The sequence below is a fragment of the Chiloscyllium punctatum genome, chromosome 26, assembly GCF_047496795.1.
Source record: "Chiloscyllium punctatum isolate Juve2018m chromosome 26, sChiPun1.3, whole genome shotgun sequence".
Taxonomy (NCBI): domain Eukaryota; kingdom Metazoa; phylum Chordata; class Chondrichthyes; order Orectolobiformes; family Hemiscylliidae; genus Chiloscyllium; species Chiloscyllium punctatum.
In genome coordinates, this window is record NC_092764.1 from 77,801,347 (window position 1) to 77,826,347 (window position 25,001).

At 40.0% G+C, this 25,001-nt stretch overlaps 1 protein-coding gene and 1 long non-coding RNA gene across 7 annotated transcripts in view; one reads left to right on the top strand and one right to left on the bottom strand.

Annotated features, from left to right (window-relative positions):
- The window catches only part of LOC140453203 (uncharacterized), a 128,610-nt gene extending 105,304 nt beyond the window's left edge, over positions 1-23,306 (top strand). Inside the window, exons 2-3 of the long non-coding RNA XR_011952322.1 lie at positions 21,821-21,872; positions 23,177-23,306. This is a non-coding gene — a long non-coding RNA (uncharacterized lncRNA). The remainder of the gene's footprint in view (positions 1-21,820; positions 21,873-23,176) is intronic.
- Positions 1-25,001, bottom strand: part of cngb1a (cyclic nucleotide gated channel subunit beta 1a) — a 217,498-nt gene that overhangs the window by 97,131 nt on the left and 95,366 nt on the right. For 5 of the 6 annotated variants that reach the window (XM_072547719.1, XM_072547716.1, XM_072547717.1 and 2 more), the window contains 5 exons: positions 21,449-21,563; positions 21,077-21,113; positions 16,178-16,340; positions 1,765-1,860; positions 249-406 (listed from right to left, as the gene is read on the bottom strand). In XM_072547719.1, coding sequence (XP_072403820.1) covers positions 249-406; positions 1,765-1,860; positions 16,178-16,340; positions 21,077-21,113; positions 21,449-21,563 — 569 coding nt within the window. The remainder of the gene's footprint in view (positions 1-248; positions 407-1,764; positions 1,861-16,177; positions 16,341-21,076; positions 21,114-21,448; positions 21,564-25,001) is intronic. The other variant, XM_072547720.1, reaches the window with a different exon arrangement.

Here is a 25,001-nt window from a genome sequence, read left to right on the forward strand (position 1 = left end):
TTCTGAGCCATTCAATTCCTCCACCTTGCCCACCCACCTTCTGTTTGTATGTTCCTGAATTCCTCCAGATTCATTTTAATCTAGTACTACTGTTTAACATTTTGAAATCCTCCCTGAAGCGGCATCAATAATCCAAATAAACTTTCCAGTCATGCCAGTCCATAATTTCCATTGTCACCCACTGTGCTTACCATCTACCACTCCCATCCCAAACACCAGGACTCTAATTCTTCAATCCCTTTACTTACATGCAGTTGGACTTGCTTCATCTTCAGATGCATCGGGGTCAATAAGCTTTTCCTTTACCAGTTCTGTTCGTTCTTTAAAGCTTCTCACCAGTTCTTGGAGGCGCTCATTCACAATAGCACTAGTAATACTTGTTGTTGAGCCCTGTTTATCTCTGAAACTGAGCAAGAAAACGGAATTCAGAAACTTTGAGTTTTCATATGTGATGTGTTGGATGCTAGCTTTAAGAAGATAGTTTAAGATTATTATTGCTATAAGTAGTTATGCTAAGGGACATACTGAACTAAATGCAAGCTTTTGTAGAATAATTATTGCAATTCTCGTAGCCTTATATATTCTTGTATATCTTGTCTGCTATTTTATCTAATATATTAGACTGTGGCTCCTAATTGCTGTTAGCTTGTGGTTAGGGTAACTCACTGGCACTAACCCTCCTTTCTGTGCTTAGTCTAGGGCCTAACTAGTGATTAGAGGTAGAGAATAGATCATGAGAGAGTCTTAACAAACAGATACTTGTTAACATAACAAATTTTAGTTTAATGCATGATTAAAGTGGATGCAATTAGTCTTAATTAGTTAGGCATAATTATAACTATCAGGAACCAGGAATCTGTATCCATCAGTATCTCATGCAAAACTAACTAATGTATTTCACCACATAAAGTCTGTGTGATGTCATCATATTGGGTGGGGTTAATGTAATTTCAACATCAACTCTTTCATAACCATTGCCTTTTACAACTTGCACTATTGTTGATTATGCAGCCTGTTGTTTTACTTTGGGACTGTGATCTTGGGAACATCTGCAGCTGTCTGACTTCTGTGTGTGCCCTACGAGTGAGCCACCTCACTCAGCCTGATGAAAGTGTGGAAACCCCCCTGGTTCTTTTGCTGCTGCTCCAGCCTGTGTTTCCACTCTTTTACAGCCTCTATTCATGGAACTGAGCAGTAGGATATCTGGGAATTCTACTTTTGCAATAGGTCCAGCTTTTAATGTTTGATCCAAGAATTGATAAAATACAGGTACGTTTGAATAAATATAACCAAGCAAAAGGATGGCATCACCAAATTAATTAAATAAATGAAACAAATTAAATCATAATTTTTGCCTGTCTGCCTGTCTCTCCCTGCTCTTCTGTGATATTCAAATCTCTGTTACTTCCTCCCTCTTTCTCCCCCCATATTTATTTCTTGCTCAAGCTATCCCTCTTGCTATCTGTTCATCATAAATTACAGTGAGAAACTATACCAGGAGCTTAGGTGTAAATGACTATTTGCTACAAATTGGATGCATATATTACTGCACACCATCTCCACCCATTGGAACCAATAGCAACCCTTCCCTGTAAAATGATTTGCAGCCAGAAACATTTGACATCTTCTTGAAACAATCAGGGGAAGGGACTGTGGCAAAAATAAGCAGCGTCTGCAGCAGCAGGAGTAGCTTAGTAAAAATTAACATCAAAACACCCATAAACATCTGTTGGGCAAGCACCTACATAGGTCTTGCTAACTGACCTATCATCAACCTGGAGGTTGGTCTGGCTATTCCAAGCTTGCACTGGTAACTCCTCGGAGGGTTCATCCACGTTTTCATGATAGGAGGACTTACTTCTGTCCGACAAAAAAAAATAAAATCATTGGTCATTTATCCATGTCAATTTAAAGATATCACAGAAGAACGTACAGCTGTACCAGTGTCAAGTCATGGCTTTATATCATCACACTCTTAGGAATGTGAGTGATTCAGTTGATGGTGGTCCTGTTCTGGAACTAGAAGAGTCTGGCTTCAAAACCCATTCCAGATTTGATGACCAAGGAAGGAGTGTTTACCAGACTCAAAGCTGGTTGTTAATCAGCCTGCAAAGTCCTTCCAACACTAAGCATTATTTTCCAAGGGAGGAAAGAATGAAACAATATTGAGTTGAACTGCTGCATTTTCACTGACGGGATGGGAAAGAGACAAGTAAATTTTTATATTTCACATGAGAAAGCAGGACAGACAAAATTTACTGGGTTTGTTTACAGTAAGGTAAAGGAATTATACTGTTATCAGACCATAGGGCTGCACTCTCATTAGAGAGAAAGAGAGAGAGAGAGAGACAACTAATGGTTTAATCTGAGGGTCAGCACATCTCATGCAAGGTTGAGAAGGATAATCCTTCATGGCAATCTCAGCCAGCACTAGAGTTGAACCTGTGTTGTTAGCCTCAATCTAAATCCCAAACCAACCATTCTCCCAACTGAGCAAACCTAACGAACCAGTAAATCATCACTCAGCCTAAGTACCTGTATCTTTCATGCAGTTATATTCATATTGATGAGCACTGAGATACAGTCAAGTAAAAGGAACAAACATTTCAAAACACTGAGAGCACAGCACTAATAAATGTCAGAGTCTCAAACCTGACATTTCAGCCTGTCTCTAATTTTCAAGTCGCTGATTGACTTGTTGCACAATTCCAGCATGTTCTGTCTAATTTGTAGCTTAAGGGTTAGGACTGTAAAGAAACCAACTCAAATTATAAACATTTTTACTGTTTGCCTTCTTATTTTTGAATTGGTGAACTGAATGACTCTCAAGGACAAGAAAGGGCAGACTTTGATCTATTCTTGAATGCAGAAAATTCCATACATTCTTGTTTTAAGTGTTGGCCCAAACCCTGGGTGGCTACAATTCAGACAAGAAAATTGAGTACAGCTTCAGGCGTTTTAAGCCTCTGAAATCAGGGCATTTTTCATGCGTTTCTAATGGGCTACCATTAATCAAAGGTATGACTGAAGAACTCAAGTCTTGTGCATTTTATTACTTTGAAAGTGCAGATTATGCTTTCATAAATATCTATGTTAGATGGGAAAATGAGAAGGATAACATTGAAGTACTTGATTTCCATGTGCAATTATTACTGCAAATGTGTGGATTTTGCTTCTGTATCTGTGTGGACCTGGCAGTGATTTGGCACCTGTGGAATAAATTAAGTTTGGCAACTATTTAGGGTGGAAGTGGTATTGACTTATAAAGACATGTGCACATCAAATATTGCCTGGAACTAAAAGCTGGACTTCTTAAAAAGACAGTTTCTAACCAAAACAAAATCCCTAACTGAAACTAATAATGCAAGTCTTAATTTCACATTCCAATCCATTAGGTAGAGATGCAGAGTCTACAAAGGCCTAGCAAAAATAATTAATCCACAGAGGGTGTAAGCAGTTTCCTTCCTACTTTATTAAAAATGTTCACATGAAAGAAAGAATCATATGGAAATAAACTGGAAAGGACAAAGGACCTTAATTTTCTTAAGGTCACTGTGCAGAAGTACGAAAAAAGAAGTTACTTTTTTGGAATATGCAATGGACTTGTGAACTTCTGATTGCAGTTAGAGACAAGTCATGTGACCTACCAAGCATTTTACATGAACACAGACTTCGACTGGCAGGTGACATTGCTGCTCCATTGTGGTCTGATGCTTGGTAAAATTAGAACAACATAATTTACATTTTTAAAAATCACACAACACCAGATTATAGTCCAACCGGTTTAATTGGAAGCACACTAGCTTTCGGAGCGATGCTCCTTCATCAGGTGATTGTGGAGGGCTCGATCGTAACACAGAATTTATAGCAAAAATTTGCAGTGTGGTGTAACTGAAATTATACATTGAAAAATTGATTGTCTTTTAAGCCTTTCTTCTGTTAGAATACAGTGATAGTTTCACTTCTTTCGTGTGTAAGTCACAAAACTCTTTTTTTTAAAGTTGCACTCTCGGGTTAGCTGTTAATAATAGTCAAATGTTCCAATGAAATGTTTCACATGAAACCTCTTAAGCTACTTTGCTACAGAATCATATCATTTGATATTAAGGCAGATGGCCGAGAGATAGGCTTTAAGAAGGATCTAAAAGAGGGAAAGAGCAATAGAGAAGCAGAAGTTTAAGGAGGAAATTCTAAATCTTAGGCAGTGGAAAGCTTGAATGTGAGTACAGGAGTGATCATGAAAGGGATTTGGTGCATGTAGGACACAGAAAACAAAGTTTTAGATGACCTCAAGGTTATAAAGGGTAGAACCTGAGAGGCTAGCAAAGAGTTGGGTTTTAATCATTCTTGGGATTGGAGCATCACTGGCAAGGTCAATGTTCATTGTTAAACTCTCACTTCCCTTGAGGAGCTCGTGGCAAAACACCTTCTTGAACCTCTGCAGTCTTATGTAGTGAATTACTTCCACAGTGATGTTCGAAGGAGACACCAGTATTTTGTTCCAGCAACAATGAAGGACCTTCCATAATATTTCAAAATCAGAATGGTATATCATTTAGAGTCATTGAGTAATAGAGTGATACAGCTACCACTTCCTCCGGTAGTTCATTCCACATATGAACCACCCTCTGTTTGAAAAAGTTGTCCCTTCTAAATTTTTCCCCTCTCACCTTAAAATTATGCCCTCTAGTTTTGAACTCTTCCAATCTAGGGAAAAGACCTTTGGTACTCACCTTACCTATGCCCCTCATGACTGTATAAACCTCTATAAGGTTGTCCCTCAACCTCCTATACTCCATTGAAAGAAGTCCCAGCCAATCCAGCCTCTCCTCATAACTCAAACTCTCCAGTCCCTGTAACATCCTTGTAAATCGTTTCTGCACCATCTCCAATTTAATATTTTTCTTCCTGTAGTAGGGCGACCAGAACTGTACATGGTACTCCAAAAGTGGCCTCACCAATGTCTTGTACAACCTCAACATGACGTCCCAATTCTTATACTCAATGGTCTGAGCAATAAGCATCTTCTTTACATCTGTCTACCTGTGATGCAACTTTCAAAGAACTGTGTACCTGAACACCTAGGTCTTTGTTTGACAATAATCCTCAGGGCCTTACCATCAACTGTGTAAGTCCTGCCCTTGTTAATCTTACCAAAACGTAACACTTTGCATTTATCTAAATTAAACTCCATCTGCCACTCCTTGGCCTATTGGCCCAATGATCAGATGCTTTCCCTGTGCCTGTTGTCTTTGATTGTTGGAATGATAAAGTCTGGAGGTAAAAAGGAATAACTAGATGTTATTGCCTCTTTTACTGATGCCTCCAAACTGTCTGGACTGCTTGGAATTAAAAGTAATTGGCAAAAGGACCAGCTCAGTACCTGATTCCTTTAGTTTGTTCAGTTTGTTATGGAGGCTGTAAATTAGGGGAAAAAACAATCTTCCATTCTTTCTGACCTGCTCCATGAACAGCTGACTCTGTATTTACTGATTCAGCCATTTTTAGCTACATAAATTAGAAAATGACTTGCTCTGGAATATAGCCTGAAATACTAAAAAAAGGACCTCCTGCAAGTGCACCTCTTCACTGCATGTGCCCTTGCAACCATTTCACCACCTACATGTTAACAGGAGATGTTTAAGAATAAGTAGCAACCCTCTAGGAGCTTTAATTCAAATATTACCACACTCAAACTCTTGACTTTTCCAATATATATTGCAAATACTGCAGTAAAATTACAGTTCAGCTCTGCGGGGTGAGGCATCTGAGGAGTTGCAACTGCACTCATTATATATTTATATACAGCACATAAAACTTGTATAAGTATCCTGGTAGGGGGCAGCCTGCATATACATTTGAAGCGTATGGTTATGGATGTATCATTTTCTTTGTCTTCTGACAACAAATCTTACCTCCACATCCATAGTTATTCCAAGAGTCATTGAATTTTTACAGCATGGAGATAAGCCCTTTGGCCCACCATGTTCATGTCTGTCATCGAGCATCAATCAGTTCTCACATTGCTTTCCAGTACAGTAGCCTTGTATATTATAGCATTTCAAATGCTTATTTAATTACTTCTTAAATGCCTTGAAGGTTTCTGCCTCTACCACCCTTTTAGGCAGTGAATTCCAGACACTGTCTGAGTGAAAACATTTTTCTTTAAATCCTCTTTAAATCTCCTGCTCCTTACCTTAAAACTGTGCTCCCTGGTTGTTGACCTTCCTAATTAGCAGAAAGGTTTCTCCCTATCTAAACTACCTGTGCACCTCATAACTTTGTACTTTTCAACCAGGTTGCCCAGGAAACATCATAGTGAATATCCTCTATACCTTCTCTCATGCAGTGATCAATTTCTGTGTGTTCTCTGATCTGAAAAGATGACACAGCCCGTCTTATGGCTGGGCACTGGCCATTAGCTTTCATCCAAAGTAAGAGCAATCCAGTAATTTTGTTTTATATTATTCATTCATGGTATGTGGACATCATGTGACATTGGTTGCCTTAATTTCCCTGATCCATTCAAATTTAACTCGCTCCGAACTGACGGCACTCCATGCTCAGATCCAACCCTGACTTTATAATTGAGCCTACCAACAAGGATGTAGTTGTCTGTTGTACTAACCTCTACACTGCAGAAGCTGAGTGCCAGTTTTCAGACACCTCCTCCTACCTCCCCCTGGACCATGACCATCAGGCTATTGTATCCATGGTGTTCACTAATCTCATCCACCCCATGTTCACATCTCCCGAGGCCTCCAAGTTCATAGTTTCCAATCCCATGCAACCTGCTACTACCTTCTTCCTAAAATCGCCAATAAAAGGACAGCCCAAGCAGACCCATTACTTCAGCCTGTTCCTGCCAACAAAACATATCTGTTCTACCTAGACTTGATTTTCACTCCTCTTGTCCATTCACTTCCCACTAACATCTACAATTATGCTGATACTTTACATTAACTTCCGAAATTCCATTTTGCCTTTCCTTCAACATGGACATGCAATCCCTTTAGCGTTGATCATCCATCAGGAGGGCCTCACGGCTCTCTGCTTCTTCTTAGAAAGAAAGCCTGAGCTGTCCCCATCCAGCACCACCATCCTCCATCTGGCTGAGCTCATTCTCACTTTGAACATGATCCTCAGTTATGCCTGTCTCTTTGTGGGGTATGTGGAATATGCCTTGTTCCAATCCCACCCAGGTCAGTTCCTAAAGTTCTTTTCTCAGTACATCAATAACATCACCGGTGTTGATTCCCTCTCTTATTTGGAATTGGAAAAATTGATCAATTTTGCTTTCTATTTCTACCCTGCTCTCACCTTCACCTAGTCCATCTCTGACTCCTCTCTTCCCTTCCTTGACATCTCTGTTTCCACTTGTGGGGACAGGCTGGCTACCAATATCCACTACAAATCACTGACTCCGACAGTTACAAGGACTATAGATCCTCATCCCTGTTTCCTGTAAAGATGCCAAACAATTCTCCATCTCCATCGCGTCTGTTCTGATGAAGTGCCTTGTGCAGAGGGCTTCAGAAATGTTTACCATTTTGCTCAACCAAGGATTTTCCACCACTGTTGTTGAGAGGGCCCTCAGCCGATTCCGAATCAACATCTGCACTGCTGCCCTCACCCATTCTCTTCCCTCTGTTATGGACCAGGCCAGACTCCCACAAAACATTTGAAGAAGTTAGCCCAGACTCTAACTTTGCTCATTGTTTTAAACATGCTTAAAGTGGATATTCCAGGAGAGATGCGGCTGGTCAAGCCACTTAATTTTAAATAAAACAGAATTTATTTACAAGATTACAGAATGAAACACAAACAAAAGAGAATAGAATACTGAATAACTTAACCTATCCGAAAACCCAACAGTTTATCCCAACTTAATATTGCTGTTCCAAATACTTGAATCAATCCCCATAAACACCCGTTGGCACAAAAGATAAAATCAAACACAGAGTCTTACAGATGAGAGAAACACCCTCTACCATGCAGCCTTGTCAGCAGCCTCAAAACTAACTGCCTGCTTTCTGTGAACAGCCACTGCTAAAACCACACCAAACCAGAGGAAGGCTGAGTTGGGAAAACTGGCCACTCCCCTTTCATTGTACAAGTTTTTTTTAAACTTAAAAGCATTCTTAAGTTGATCAAATCCAAATATTTTAGAGCCTTTGTCTTTACAACCTCCTGAAAAATATACCAAGGACAACCTAACCTTGTTAAAGGAGCATCATCATCACACCTCCCACAGTACCGTTGAGTGCCCTCTGACCCTCACTTACCACCCCACCACTCTCCACATTCAAAGACTCACAAGCCACCATTTCCACCACCTTCAGTAGAATACTATCACCAGTCACATATTCCCCTCCTTTGTCAGTGATTAGCACTGCTGCCTCACAGTGCCAGAGACCTGGGTTCAATTCCCACCTCAGGCAACTGTCTGTGTGGAGTTTGCACATTCTCCCCGTGTCTGCATGGGTTTCCTCTGGGTGCTCCAGTTTCCTCCCACCGTCCAAAAACGTGCAGGTTAGGTGAATTGGCCATGCTAAATTGCCCATAGTTTTAGGGGAATGGGTCTGGGTGGGTTTCTTTTCGGAGGGTCGGTGTGGACTTGTTGGGCCGAAGGGCCTGTTTCCACACTGTAAGTAATCTAATCTAATCTAAAACATAGCATTACCACTTTGGTTGTGCACCATACTTCTAGATAAGGTTCAGAGCTCCATACACTGAGGCATGACATTGGCCTCCTCGTGAAGTCTCCATAGCACACTGGCATCGCAAAACATGTTGCTTCATTGTGATTGATGCAACGGTTTAGGAATACTGTTACTGTTATGCTGTTTAATTTTGACATTCCCTGGAGATTACTGACTCATACCTCTGTGATGTGAACCCACAGATGGAGAAATCCTTGCGGCCTTGTTGCAAGTCTGACAATAGCATCAAACAAGACAGCAATCATAACAAACAGGAACCTCCACCAGTTGCCACACAGCCTCCAGAGAGAAAAGCAGCAGCTGAAGGATCCCCAAAGGGCTACAAGAAAATGACTAGATCCCGAAAGTACTGGCCTCATTTTTACTATCTGCAGCTATCAATAATCCAGTGCAGGCAGAGAGCACGGATCCTGGACATCATCACTGAACTGTGTCTTTCAGTGGAAGCAGGAGTTGCAATGGGAAGGAGTTGGTGGACATCCCATCTTGGTGCCTGTCAAGGTTCTATCTGCCCTGGATTTTTAAGTAGTCCTGTTACCAAAGAGCAACTAGGAACCTCTGTTTGAGTAGGCAATAGTGAGGACTGAAGATGCTGGAGATCAGAGTTGAGAATGTGGTGCTGGAAAAGCGCAGCAAGTCAGGCAGCATCCGAGGAGTAGGGGCATCGACATTTCAGGCAAAAGCCCTTCAACAGGAATGAGGCTCATTCCTGATGAAGAGCTTTTGCCCGAAATGTCGAATCTCCTGTTCCTCGGATGCTGCCTGACCTGCTGTGCTTTTCTAGCACCACATTCTCGAACTCTGTTTAATTCCCAATGGATGACCCACAAATGCAAATGAGATGGATCAAATTCTATTTTCACCAGTTTTTATCCTGCCCCTTGATGAAAAGGGTTGAGAAGCTTGAGCAGAGGAATTCACTGGCATTTCTGGCTTCCCCTGGTACAGAGCAGCATAGACAGCATCCACATTGCTTTGACAGCATCATAATACCAATCTGCAGAAGTTTGTCAATTGAAACTTTTTCCACTCATTAATGTGTAATGCATGTTTATATGAAAGCTAGTTCCTGGCCAATCTAAAGTACATATGGACTTCTCTATTTCAACACTCCTTGTCCTTTTCTATTTATGTATAAAAATGTTCCTGTCCATATTATTGTACGCACAGTGTCTTTGAGTAATTGACCTTCAAGCATCTTCTCTTTAGAGGTCTTCCTCACCGTTTAAGAGAAAGAAGCAGTCAATGAGTCAGGGCAGTAACATGACATGGCATTAATGTTAGGTGATTTTTTTTAGGCTTCAGTCAGCTTTCAGATATCTGGATGCTGTGTAGTAATGTCTCTTGTGATAGGCAGCAGGTTGGGAGAAATGCTAAAGCATCTCCAGTTGGAAATGGGAGTCCTTTTTAAAATTGAAATTCTTTCAGTGTTTCATACATAGTATTTTCATTGTAGCCTGAGTGTTACAGCAGTAATTAGACTTCTGGAAATGTAAAGAAACCTCTAGTGTATGAAAACAAAGGATTATTGAGATCATGACTCATGTGAAAGATTTATCAGGAGCCACACTGCCCTGTTATCCATGTAGTGGTTTAAAAGTGGTTCTTGTTCTTAGAAGGAATGAAAACTAACCTTCGAATGGAGATGGAAGAGTGGAAAATGTTGCCCCTGGCATCGTGAGTAGTTGTCCCTTGGATGTTGGCCAAAAGGATTCAGATTAACACAGTGTAAATCACCCGCCCCTAGAAATAAGGTTTATCAACACATGCTCAGAGGCAGAGGGTGGTCCTATCAGATGATTTAGGCAGCAGTCCTCATCAAGTGGTCCTCACTGGGCAATCCTGAAAGAGCTGCCTTCTCAAGAAAAGAAGGAAGACCCAGGAAGGAGTTCCCTAACTCCACAGGTAAACAACAGCATGCTGTCTTCACAACGTTAATAAAACCAAAACATTTGCCAACAGCCTGTTTGTCCTATGATATCAGTGAACCATCCCCAGTTGTCATGGTTGTGTATTCTCTTTATCTAATTAACTTATGTATCATTTTTAATGGGCTACTCCTTAACAAGCTCAAACTATCAGAAAATTGTTTACAACTTGTCAACTGCCTATAAAAGGAAATTGTGAGGAGGCTTCTGGGAGTCCTTTGTGTAGCTCCACTACCCTATATGCATTCTGGCACCACCCTGATTCCTTGAGAAGAAGGGGCACCTGAAGTGAGGTTAGGGTCCCTTGCCCCCTATCACCTTGCCATGACGCTGACCTCTTGTGGTTGAAGTGATGGTGTGCAGATCCAAACACATATCTATTGCCTATGGAGACAGCCAAATGCATGCATGCTGAAGCCAATTTGGTACTGATAACATTGGTGGACTCCTGCACCCTTCAAACCAGTTTACCAACTACCTCTCACAAACCCACCTGGTGGGTGCAGGTGGAAGCCTTGCTGGTGCATTCCCTGAGGGTTGAGTGGTTTCTTCCTCAGAGGAGGAGGTGGAGCTGAAGGTCAGTGGTACTGACCTCTTCCTTGGGGTGGTTCACTGGGTCCCACTCGTGTCTACGTATGACAAGAGAGGGAATTAGTTTTAAGGGTTAAAGGCTTGCAGATTGTGTGAGTATGATTGAAAATAGAAGAGCTGTTAGTGATGATGAAGGTGAAGGAGGTGGTGACGTGCTCCTAGTGAATGAATAAGAAGTGCAAAGAACAGGGAGCATTAGTAGTTTGGGAGAAAGAGGCGGGGAGAGCCATTGAGTGGACATGCTGTGTACAACAGTGACAGTTGTAGTCCATAAGACTTGGTGAGGGTGTATACAGTGACAGAATAAGGTAGTTAGCTTTTTTATGCACTGCTGGAAGTTGCATTTCACCTCGCAGAATGCACTGATTCAGGCCACTATCTCTGTCCGGGCAGTCTGTGATTTAAAACAGTGATCGTCCTCATCACCGCCCTGTTACCGGCACCTCCAGGTCCTTGTCTGAGAAACAGAGTGCCAGGTTCCCTATCTGGGCCATTTGGTTCATTCCAGTGTTGGAGGAGCAATGCCTGAGGGACTGGTCCTGGCCTGCAGCATTGAGAAGTGCATAGCTCCAGTGTTGTGAATGTCACAGAATTCTGGCAGTGGCTAGCACTTCTGCCTTTCTTCCTGCATTATTTCATGGGGACCGGTGCCACAGCGGCTGGTTGCATAATTAATGTTCTGAAGACCAGAAGACTGCATGAGAGTGATGAATTTAGAGGGCTATGGAGATACAGCTGGAGAATGGGACTCACTGAGTAGCTGTTTTGGGAGCCAGTCCAGACACTATGGGTCGAATGGCCTTTGTCTGTATTTTGATTCTATGAATAAAGTCAACGTGGTCCATCATGGACCAACTGTCACACGTGTCACTGAAAACAGCACTTTGCCAAAAAAAAGGAAAATTAATCCTAATATGTGAAGTTAAATACTATCAAGATGGATGGCTATGAATGATGATAGGAGAAAATGACATGCAAGGAAGTAGATGACCATGACATTAGCAGTACCAATTTGAGAAGGTACGAGATGGCATTATTTCTGTGTTATATCACCCAATGAAACAGAATATTTGCACTTTGTGAAACCTCATAGAAATGAAAGGTTTCAGTTCTTTAACAATGTGGGAAAGTTAGATGTGTCTTATCACATAATGTGGTGGTAGCAGTACAAGCAATGGGTAGCCTTCTGTACTCCATATTGATAAACTGTGCAATTTTAGCCAGTTTAAAGCATTATCACCATACACACTTGGGGTCCATAAGCTTTAGATTTGTTAATATATGCTAAACTTCTCTGGACCTGGATAAGTGGATTATCGATGGTGACAGCATGTACAATCAGGATAGTTGCCAGAATAAATGTACCAGTTTTTCTTTAGATTTAAGTGCAATGGTTTTCCAAACATCAGAAAATCAGCTGACCAAAGAAAAACACAATGGACATTTTACCTCCCAGTGCTTTTGATTTTATACTTAGGACTGTTTACTCAAGAAATGAACATGGCAGATTTAAATTAATTTTATGTGAAACAGACTTTCAGACATCCATTCCTCACTGTGTTGTCTTCAAACTCCCTTATGAAAACTTGTTTGACAGTCCATCAGTCTACAGTTAAAGAGGAGCTTTCCAAATCTTGTCCTGAAGTTATTCTTCTCAGCCCTGAATTTGTATCTGAATGTTCAGGAGTTACCACAAATTTTGTTCTGAGTTTATATTCTTTGATTTTTTTATGTTTTACATCTCTATTAAAATGTCTTTACCTTTGAGACATCATCCTTTGGGGTAATTCATAACCTATTGCTTCCCATATATCTTTAAAACGGGGAATCAATCTTGTTGCTCTCTTCTGCATCTGTTCTAGGATCTCTACACTAGAATAATGGGAATTCCATGCGGAATGTTAACTGTTAATGTATGTATTATGTCATAGTTCATATATTTTAATGTTTTAATTCTTTAAATTGACTTATAAATGTTAGTTAATATCTGGAGGCTGGAAAACCACAGAGACTTAGAATTCAATTACAAAAAGTTTAATTCAATTGTAAATTGTAAATGTAATGTACAAAATGTTATTTGTGTTTACTAGAAAAGAGTAAAATAGTAGGTTGGTTTACTTAGCTAAAGAACTGGAGTCATGATGTTTGCAGTGATTTCAGTAAAAGATTTAAGTTATTCATGTAGTCCACAGATGAAAAGATGCTCAGAGTAACTTGTAAACTGTAGATTTGGCAACAATAAATCTGGAAGGAGGGCAATTAGTACCATTAGAGATATAAGTTATCCATGTGTTTTAAGAATTAAGCTTTGGAATTACAGGGCAGTTAATTTTCATTTCTACCAGGGAACACTGTCACAGAGTTGGGTAAAGCTTAGTGATATTCAATGTTTTGAGTTTCTCTCTGTGCATAGCCAACAGGTGAGAGTGTTTGAGAGATGCAGCTAAGAAGAGATGGTCAGCAGAAGAACTGACTGATGTTAGAAAGCATTTAAAGGACAGCGTGAAAGTTGGATCTTTTGCAGTTGTACCATCTTGGAAGTCCAGAGATCTACACCTAAAGTAGGATAAATGCTAGATCTATTTACTATGATATTCTTGTATTGAATAATGGCCTGTTATCCATTATAAGACACAGTTGCAAAGTGGAAGAGTTCGCAAGAGTTATTTCAGAAATCTACAGAGATTCTCTGTAGTAAAGGGTTAACTTTGTTGTAATTGAAATTCTGGAAGTATTTTTGGTTGCAGTTTGAAACCATAGCTGCAAATAGAAAGGTTTTTTTTCTGATGGTTTAGTTGTTGCTGAACAATCACTGAAAGGCCTGTGCTTGAACTGTGGAATTCAGAGCTATGAGGATTTAGAGGAAAGTCAATGGGTCACATAGCCAAACGCCACTGAATTGTAAAAGGATGTTGCCAGGGTTGGAGGATTTGAGCTATAGGGAGAGGCTGAATAGGCTGCGGCTTTTTTTCCTGGAGCGTTGGAGGCTGAGGGGCGATCTTATAGAGGTTTATAAGATCACGAGGAGTATGAATAGGGTAAATAGGCAAGGTCTTTTCCCTGGGGTGGGGGGTGTCCAAAACTAGAGGGCATAGGTTTAACGTGAGAAGGGAAAGATTTAAAAGAGACCAAAAAGGGGCAACTTTTTCATGCAGAGAGTGTTGCATGTGTGAAATGAGCTGTCAGAGGAAGTGGTGGAAGCTGGTACAATTACAACATTTAAAAGGCATCTAGATGGATATGTGAATTGGAAGGGTTTAGAGAGATATGGGCCAAGTGCTGGCAAATGGAACTAGATTGGTTTCAGATATCTGGTCGGCATGGATGAGTTGGACCCAAGGGTCTAATAGAACATAGAACATAGAACATAGAAGAATACAGCGCAGTACAGGCCCTTCGGCCCTCGATGTTGCGCCGATCAAAGCTCACCTAACCTACACTAACCTACTATCCTCCATATACCTATCCAATGCCCGCTTAAATACCCATAAAGAGGGAGAGTCCACTACTGCTACTGGCAGGGCATTCCATGAACTTACGACTCGCTGAGTGAAGAACCTACCCCTAAGTGAAGAACCTACCCCTGTGTCTGTGTCAGTGCTGTACATCTCTATGACTCTATAACCTGCTAAAGTCTTGTATCTTGGAAAACAGCTGGAAAATTGGAGAAAAATTAGAGTAAATTCTGAGACCTATGGTATACCTTTTATCTAGTAATCTAGAAGAAATGAATCAACCTTTAAGATTTATGCAATGTTTCAAAGAACTCTTGAGGAATAGTAGGAAGTAGAACTGGATTCATACTTGTCTTTATAAGCAATAGTTTTAATTTAGGAGTAATTGTTTTGTTTAATTTCAGATTTATTTACAGGAATTTATATGTATATATTGATGGCACAGTGGCTATGGGTGGCACGGTGGCTCAGTGGTTAGCGCTGCTGTCTCACAGACCCGGGTTCAATTCCAGTCTGTGTGGAGGTTGCACATTCTCCCCATGTCTGCGTGGGTTTGCTCCAGGTGCTCTGGTTTCCTCCCACAATCAAAAGATGTGCAGGCTAGATGAATTGGCCATGCTAAATTACCCATTGTGTTCAGGGATGTGTAGGTCAGGTGCATTAATCAGGGGTAAATGTAGAGTAATAGGGTAGGGGAATGGGTTTGGGTGGGATACTCTTTGGAGGGTCGGTGTGGAGTTGTTGGGCTGAAGAACCTGTTTCCACACTGTAGGGATACTATGAAAAGTTTGTTTTTATCTAAAAAACATGAAGCTTGTGGCATAGTTCTTTTCATTTGTTCCTTGTGTGTTCACATTTCTCTCTAAAACATTAATGATCCCTAACCAGATCATAAGTTAGAAAATTGACAACTTATCTAAATGTCAGAAGTCATGAGTCTGTGATAATGCCCAGATTCCCTTTGCTGATTTATTTCCTTCACTGTAAACCAATATTTTTCAATCATTCTCTCAATCTGTGTACCTCAGCATTAATATCTTATTAATTTGCTACATAGTAGATCAGTCATTCTGCAAAACAAAAGATGTATTCTTAACGAATCAATCCCCTGTTTATAGCTTCTGCACAAATTGAACTAAACTGATTAGCAGGATATTCTGTGTGTTCCTGTTTCTTCTTCTTTTCTGTATCTCTTTATGTACAGTATGTGGTAGGCAAGTTAACACCCCTGAGTGTTCTTCCATTGGCCAGTTCTATTCCATTTTTGTGATACACTTGCCACCTCCTTGGCTTCACTTGAATTTTATTTATCCCTTCTCACTTTGTGTCCAACCCCCAATAATCTCTTTTGTAAGTCATCTACAATGAAAGTGCAAATCAAATTCTGGAGAACAGAAGGGATTCCAGGACAGAACTCACCAGTGCTCTCAACAGTGTAACCCAGCTATCTTTGCTTACTGATCTTAGTTTTTGCTCTTACCTTCGTGCTGACATGGGGACACCTGGCACTGTAAGTGTCCGACTCTTGTATGGTGAAGAGGGCACTTTAGTTGGTGGCAACTGGCCATTCTCAGGTGTTAAAGTAACACCTTCAGAATCTACATCTTCAATGTTGACTGAGGGCCACAGTGTTGTGTGAGGATCTGACAGAGTAAAAAGGTAAATAAAATAGATATTAAATATTGACCAGAGAACCCAATAAAGACCAGTCAGAAACTTATTCCAATATATTCAGTCACTCTACCTCCAAAATATAAAAAAAAGGCAACACTACTTCTGATTTTCATTGAAAGATTATGTCTTTAATTTATTCTGGGAGGATGACATTAGGGAACTGAACAGATGATTATAAATATGGTGGCCTCAACTTATTAACATTATACTAAAATCTCTGGAGGGATTCAAAGCCAGTACTTAATAAGGTTTAATCTTCATACTGCAGAAGACATCTGGGTAATAATCTTTAGTTAACTACAGTTTAAGAACTCTGCATCTAGTATGTGTGTTCTCATTATAATTGTTATAATTGTTGTAATTTTGCAATGTTAGATTATTAGTTTTGTTTTTTAATGGGAAATTCTCTGCCTAAGATCTTCAGCCATTGTTTTCCCTCTTGGAAACTGGTCAAGCTGTCAGCTGCTCCTTGGATGCTGCCTGAACTGCTGTGCTCTTCCAGCACCACTCATCCAAAATTTGGTGTCCAGCATCTGCAGTCATTGTTTTCACCTAATTTGTTCAGGTGCTAATGAGATTATGCTGTTAAATTTGGCAGTCTCTTTTCACGCTAGCCTAACTGGGTTCTTAAATTGTTTTGTTCTCTTTTGCACCTTCTCCATTCAGATCCATTAATTTCATTTCTCTGTCCACAGACTTTGTATAAACTGTTGTCTATTTTCCAAGTTTTTTGTTTGTATTTTAGACTTCCAGCATTTGTGGAATATTTATTTTGGTATCAAAGGAAAGTGAGACAGTCGTGAAATAAACATTCTTGTCAAATGCTGGGAAAAAAGTAGAAAGTGAAATAGATAGATAATTAACTTAAATGCCTGGTGCCAGAGCAAAGAATGAGGTGGTAAAGTATCCATCACTCTAGATATGTTCCAACCTCTGCTCCTCAGACAATAAGGACCTCCTGCTATCATGTCATCTAGGCATGCTGCTCAACTATTGTGATGTTAAATAGTTTACCAGAAAATTAAAGTAAATGATGCATGGTCATCAGTCACAGTTTTGCAGAGATTTCTGAAAGACTGAAGGCTTAAGTTATGAGGGCAGGTAAGTACACTCATAAATGTAGAAATGTCAGAATGATCTCATTGAGGTATAAGATTATTGAAAGAGTTGATATGGCAGACAGAAACTATTTCTTCTGGTGAGGTTGAGTCCGGGAAAGAGGACATAACCTTAAAATTAGAGCCAGACTCTTCAGGGGTGATGTCAGAAAGCAATTTTTCTCAAAAGAGGGTAACTGAAAACCAGAAGAGTATTCCCCCTTAAAAGTTGCTGAGTCAAGCAGTCAATTGAAAATTTCAAAAGTGAATTTGATAGCTTTTTTTTAGCCAAAGGCATTAATGAGTTACAGAACAAAGACAGTGTTGGAATTAACATACTCGTCAATCATGATCTCATTGAATGGTGAAGCAGACTTGCAAGGCTTCATAGCCTAATCCTGCTCCTTTGTTCTTATTTAAATCTGCTTTTATAAATCTTGTCCCTTGAACATGAAGTAATTTAATCCTGCAGTAATATCTGAGGTGAATGTTAAACCATTGGACTTCAGGTTTCAGGGAAATTAATGGAGGTCAGTAGGGGGCATCGGATTGAATACAGGTAGTCCAAAGATTATTTTGTAAAAGCATTTGAGACGTTGACTGTAACTGCTTACCATAAATAAGATTGAAGCTATACACAGACAGGACTGAAAATACACAATTACAGACATTCACTTAGAACTAAAGAGACTGATATACAAATGACAAAACATAAAGCAATCACGAAACATAACAGACATTATGTTCACCTATACGATGCAATGGAGGCCATTCCTCTGTCAAGAAGTTAGGGTTTATGACCCCAGATGCTTGCTTCCTATGGCTAAGTGGAGATAACCGAGAGCTGGAATTGCGGTAACTGGGAACATTGGGTAAATCTAAAGCGTACTGGGAATTAGGGGTGGAACTTCTGGGTGTCAGCGGCACATCACGAACAAGATGGACTAACTCTAAGTCTTTACTTCGTTTAGGCATGATAGCAGTTACTAGGCACATGTAGGTATATGACTTGAGCAGTAAGGAGAGTGAGCATCTGTAACTAAAAAGCAAAAACAGATTTAAGTATTGAGTCCAAGGAGTTCATATTATGCACCCTAAACTGTAGAACTCTATATAGCTCAATAGTGGCTATACCAAAATATACAGTTATACCATACTCACCACATATGCTAATGCACTGTATCAGACTCCTCTACACACCTCATCAAAAGCTACACTGATTTTGGATTTCAAAAGTCAACCCATTCACACACAAGTTTTGTCTCTGATTACTGGGATATGGATCAAGTTTAATTTATGGTTGTTAGTCATTTTGGCCTTCACCACATCAACCGCACTAAAGACCCATCCTCATATTGCCTCCATATTTCTCATATCTCCAATACCTAATTTCCCACTTAGGCCATTCACCCAGTATCCACCTCACAAACCATATGACAACAGATTCCTGATGAAGGGCTTTTGCTTGAAACATCGATTTTCCTGCTCCTCGGATGCTGCCTGACCTATTGTGCTTTTCCAGCACCACTCTGATCTAAACTCTGGTTTCCAGCATCTGCAGTCCTCACTTTTGCATATATGACAACACTGGCAAATCTTTGGAAGGCTCCTTAGTTTTTTTTAAAGACAACTGTTAAAAATACCTTTTAAAGGAAAATGCCCCCTCTTTCAAGCTCATAAAACTGCTAGTCAAACAAAGGCATTAATATTCCCATTGAAAAGAAGCTTAAATTCACTTAAAACTAAAAAAATGCTGGAGATCAAAGCAGGTGAGGAAGCATCCACAGAGAGAAAGCAAGCTAATGTTTTGAGACTAGATAACTCTTCATCACAGCTGACATGAAGCGTGCAGGAGGCAGCCTTTATGTAATAGTGGAAGCGGTGGGGGTGCAGCGTTGTAGTGCTGGGGAGATAGGATGCTGATAGTTCAGATTAAGTGATCAGAATGAGAGAATGGCAGAACAATGGTATATCCAACTGCCAGACTGGAAAGAACACACAGTCCCACTGGGGTGGAGGAAGGGGAAAGACAACATGGTGACAGAGAATATAACAAGTCAAGCTAAAAGAACGGGAAGGAATAGGAATGGATTCACAATTTGAAGGTATTGAATACAATATTAATTCCTATCTCCTAATCCTAATCCTGCCCAAATAAACAATCAGACCTTAACAAACCATTATAAAAAAAACTTATTTCAAGCCCATAATCAGGCAGTCCTCAGTCACAGCCATGTAAACAAATCCTTACAAAGCTGAACTTATTTGTGAGATTTTGAACTCATGCAGAAACATTGACATTTAGCTGCCTGGCAGTAGTTTGGTATTGCTAGTACCCGCCCACCTGACCCACAACAACTTATTGTGTGTCAAATGGTATGCCATTGGGTCTCTTCCCACTCCCACTGATACGCGGAGACCACTGTATCATTCCCTCCATCATGAAGTGTACTGTATATTTGTATTTCAGACTGCACTATGTACTTCAATATATCATACAGTTAGCAGTAAATGTACCGCACACTATATGGTATACACTTAGATACTTTTATCTTATATGTTCAAAGTTATATCTGCACGTGATACTAGGGTTATAAAATCTCCCTATAATATATTTGCAAATTTATATATGTTTATAATCCTGATGCAAATACTGCTCAGACATGTTGCATTATCTTACTCTTGTCATACAGTTTATATATTCTTTAAAGCAGTTTATTGATATTGAATGTTTATAAATTTTACACCCAAGGGAACACTGACATTCTCTTTGCTGGACAATATCCTACAGAAAAGATTTAAATATACAAAATTATCACAGTAATGTTAACCACTTTTACATCTGTGGAGTAACAGCTTGAGCAGAAGCACTCATGCTTCTGTAGTGACTGAAACAGACATACATGAATATGAAAGATCTGAATATCAATTGAATTTCAAATGAAGCATTGTAGATCAGAAGATTGTGTTTGTGTCTCAGACACAGTTGGCTATCCAGGTAGTTGTGCACAAAATTACACTCAGTTTCAGCAATGAAGTTTTGGTTCAAGTCAACTTCATATGCATAATCATAAATGTAACTTTTTCTTAACCACTGTAAGAGGGCAGCATTATAAAATGCAATTGTTTATTTTTTTCCTTGCAAGATAGCATATTTTAAGAATGGCAATCTGCTGGAGTTTTATTAATGAAGCTGATGTTGCGTTTATCAAAATTTAACCATCTTAGTAAGAGTATCCAGTCTGCCATATGAGTTATACAACTTCCAACAACTGAAAATAACTTCAAAAATCTATGAAGAATCGCTTCAACAGTATACAGTACCGAATTTGTGAGTACATAAAATATCTTTTAAAAGTTTTTACAAATGCAGTTGCTCCTTTTTTCCTCAACACCAAGGTGAGATATCAGAAGGAAAGATTTTTTCTATACATTAGATGCAGTCAAATTCAAAGTCCATTTGTAAAGAACATTAGCCATATTATTCAGAAAAAAATCTTCCTTCAGTGTATCTGGATGATCAGGTAGCTCTAAAAGCCATAGATAATACATTAATATAATCCTAAAACCCCTCTCTCACAAAATGTAGAAGCGTTTTAAGCACTCACCTCCTTGATCCAACTCACTCTTCAAAATCTCCTCTTCCTTCATTGAAAAATGAAAATGTGAATCAATCATCATGAAAAATGAAAATATGTGCAAAACCAGTTTATGTTAAATTTTTGAGCTCTGTCTCTGATGTTTATGTATGTTGAATTTTGGATGCAAATTGTATATCATATCATTATGTGTTGCTTTGTATAATTCTCTCCTTTATAAAAGAGGATTTATTCTGATTTATTGTAAGGTACATCACAGGAGATTTACTAACAAATCTAAAAAAACATTTTGCCACACAATTCTTTTCACCATGGGATTGTCTCTTTCAAAGTAATGTACATGGGGGAGCAATTGTAATATTTACCCAGTTGAACTCTTACCTGTTGAGAGGGGCTGTTCTCAACTGTTGCCAGGACTTGATCTTCAGAGGCTTCTTCATCAAGCTTTGGTGGCACAGTCTGGTCACTCTCCTCTGAGCAGATGGCAGTCAGGTTACTGCAAAACACAAAAAAGAATTGTGTCGATTCTCCAACTTTATTGCCAGAGCATTGTGCATCATCTAGACAGAACAGGAAAAAGACTAAAACAAAATCCAAAGAACTGCAAATAATGAAAATCAGAAATAAAAACAAAAATTGCTGGGAAAATTCTGCAGGTCTGGCAGCATCTGTCTGAGCAGAGTTAACATTTCCAGTCCAGTGAACCTCTTCAGAACTTCTTAGATTTTCCAGCTCTTTCTCTTTTTGTTTCAGAGAAAAGACAATTTTGCTAAGAGTTTCATTGACATCTAACAAACATAGAAAGGTAAGTGATTTGAAAGTTAATATAATCACTATCAATGTGACCATGTGGGCTGGTTTTGATCATCTGAGTTGGGAGGTAGAGAGGGCTAGAAAGGAATTATCCAAATTTGTTCCCTTGTTGGTCATGTTTGCTTTCTTTTTCTTGCCTTTTCTGGTGGGTTGCATGCCTTCTCCTGGATATAATAATGTCTAATCACAATTCAATAAAATTACGAACTGGGGGCAGGGTTGACCTTTACAGCAGCTGGTATTTTCCTGCCCAATAATTTCAACCGTGAAAGAAACAAATGCATGCATGTTTTCAGCATGAAAATCTACCAGCTAGATGATCAGGCCCTAATTTAACTTCATGCATAGTTTACAGGGATTGGATCAACTGGCAAGTTCACACACATGAGGTCTAGGAGTTAAAGTCTTTCATATTTACGACAGACACCAAGTTGGAATCGCACACCAGCTTTTAAATTGGGAGCAGGGTTTTCAGTTATGAGGAGAGAACTGTCCCTGACATTTAGGTAAATTTAAGATGCTTGAGAGACAATTGCAAAAGTAACAAAGTGAGCTTGGTGCGTAAAACGTTGATGGTTTCATTGTGAGCCCAGGAACGTTCTCTGGGTCTGGGTGGGTTAGTCTTCGGAGGGTCGGTGTAGGCTGATTGGGTCGAAGGGCCTGCTTTAACACTGTAGGGAATCTAATCAAATTTGGGCAAGATTCAAACAGATGCATGTTAAAATCTTGTTGAGCGCCTGGTCGTGTGTCAGAATATTTATGAGATTCTCGTTGCCTCCACAGCCTCCCGAAATTTAGGCTCGCTTTTCAAAATGGAGTAAAACATTAGGGTAAAGTAGGGGCTATGCATCATCAGCGAGACATATGTATGGGGGTTAAAATTGGATAAATACTAAAACTGATAGTTTATCCACAAATATCCGTGACACACCAACAGCGGTTTAAAGTCTACTGCATAAAAAGGTGCAAAGAGTGAACTCCTCTAACTTACACTTCTTACCAGGACAGCCCATTCTGGTGGTGCAGAAAGGGAGATTTACATCCCTGGGTTCGACGCCGGCAGTGACAGATAAAAACCTAGCTCAGACAGATCGCCCGAAAATATTCCGATAGCTGCTTTAATGCTTTGGGGAGCAAAAACATTTCCTTTCAAACAAAACACTCGTTATATATCAAACAGTGTTCCTGAAAGCAAGGCAGCGAGCTTTCTGCCGAGGTGCTTGATTTACATGACTGTCCTCCAGATGAAATGACCATTAAATCAAAGAGATTGTTTTTTTTTTGTTTAATTCGCAGCTTCTCGGGAAGCTCGATTCCTGAGGCCTGCTGGCTGCCGCAGAAAGGCGGGATTCTCGGCTGTGTTGAAGCGGATGGTGTTTGCAGGCTGACCGCAGGAGAAGTGATTCTTCCCGAGTCTACGTCCCATCAGCACCACAGCCGGCGGACAGCTCCTGCCCGGCTCCGGTTGCTAGGAGACCGAACGCAAGCGGCAGGGGTTGCCAGGAGACAGCAGGAGGCTCGGGATTGTTTGGAAGGGAGATTGGGGGGGTGGGGTGGGGGAAGGCAGCCACACGCATTGCATCAGTTTACTCTCCCATATTGCAAAACTGTATTTAATACTGCACCGAACACACCAAAATTAACATTTCGCAGTCTTCCTAAACGTTATGAAGAGATTTATGGCAGGCATCATGGACAGCAAAACACATTGCATTGTGTAAATTATTCAACAAAAACAAAAACCCACTAAGAAACATTCATTAAGCTATAAATAGATTACATTGTCCAGCAAAATAAAACAGAAGATGAAATGCAAATAATTTTAAGCCAGGCCGGTGTCAGATTGTTAATCATCTTTGGCTACGGTGTGTTTTTTTTAATTATCAACAATGTCTTCTCATAGGAGATGCTAAACGAGTATGTTGCATCAGTGCTTGCTATAGAGAAGGATATGAAAGATAGAAAACTTGGGGAAATAAATAGCAACATCTTGAAAAATGTCTGTACTGCAGAGGAGGAAGTGCTGGACTTCTCAAAATGCATATAGGTGGAAGAATCCCTGGTATCTGATCAGGTGTACGCTAGAATTCTATGGAAGGCTAGGGAAGTGATTGCTGGACCCCTTGCTGAGATATTTGTATCAGCGATAGCCACAGGTGAGGTGCTAAAAAACTGGAAGTTAATTAACGTGCTGCCATATGTAAAAAAGATGGTAAGGAAAAGCCAGGTAACTATAGACCGGTGAGCTTGACATCAGTGATGGGCAAGTTGTTGGAGGGATCCTGAAAGTCAGGATTTACATGTATTTGGAAAGGTAAGGTTAGGGATTGTGAACATGGCTTTGTACGTGGGAAATCATGTCTCACTAAGTTGAGTGAATTTTCTGAAGAAGTAACAAAGACATTTGATGAAGGCAGGGTCATGGGCATGATCCATATGGACTTCAGTCAGGCGTTTGACAAGGTTCCTCATGGTAGACAACATAGCAAGTTAGATCACATGGAGTACACGGAGAACTAGCTATTTGGATACAGAATGAAGGTAGAAGACAGAGGGAGATGGTGGATGTTTGCTTTTCAGACTGGAGGCCTGTGACTCGCAGTATGCCACAAGGATCAGTGCTGGGTCCACTCCCATTTGTCATTTATATAAGTGATTTGGATGTGAACACAGGAGGTACGGTTAGTAAGTTAGCAGATGACACCAAAATTGGAGGTGTAGTGAACAGTGAAGAATGTTACCTTAGATTACAATGGGACCTTGATCAGATGAGCCAATGGGCCAAGGACTCACAGAGTTTAAGGTGCTGCATTTTGGAAAGGCAAATCAGCATAGAACTTATACATTCAATGGTAACTCCTGGGGAGTGTTACTGAACAAAGAGACTTTGGAGTGCAGGTGCATAGTTCCCTGAAAGCAGAGTCCCAGATAGGCAGGATAGTGACTGAGATGTTTGCTATGCTTGCCTTTGTTGGTCAGTGCATTGCGTATAGGAGTTGAGAGGTCATGCTGCTGCTATACAGGACATTGATTAGGCCACTTTTGGAAGACTGCATTCAATTCTAGTCTCACTGTTATATGGAGGATGTTGTGAAACTTGAAAGGATTCAGAAAAGATTTA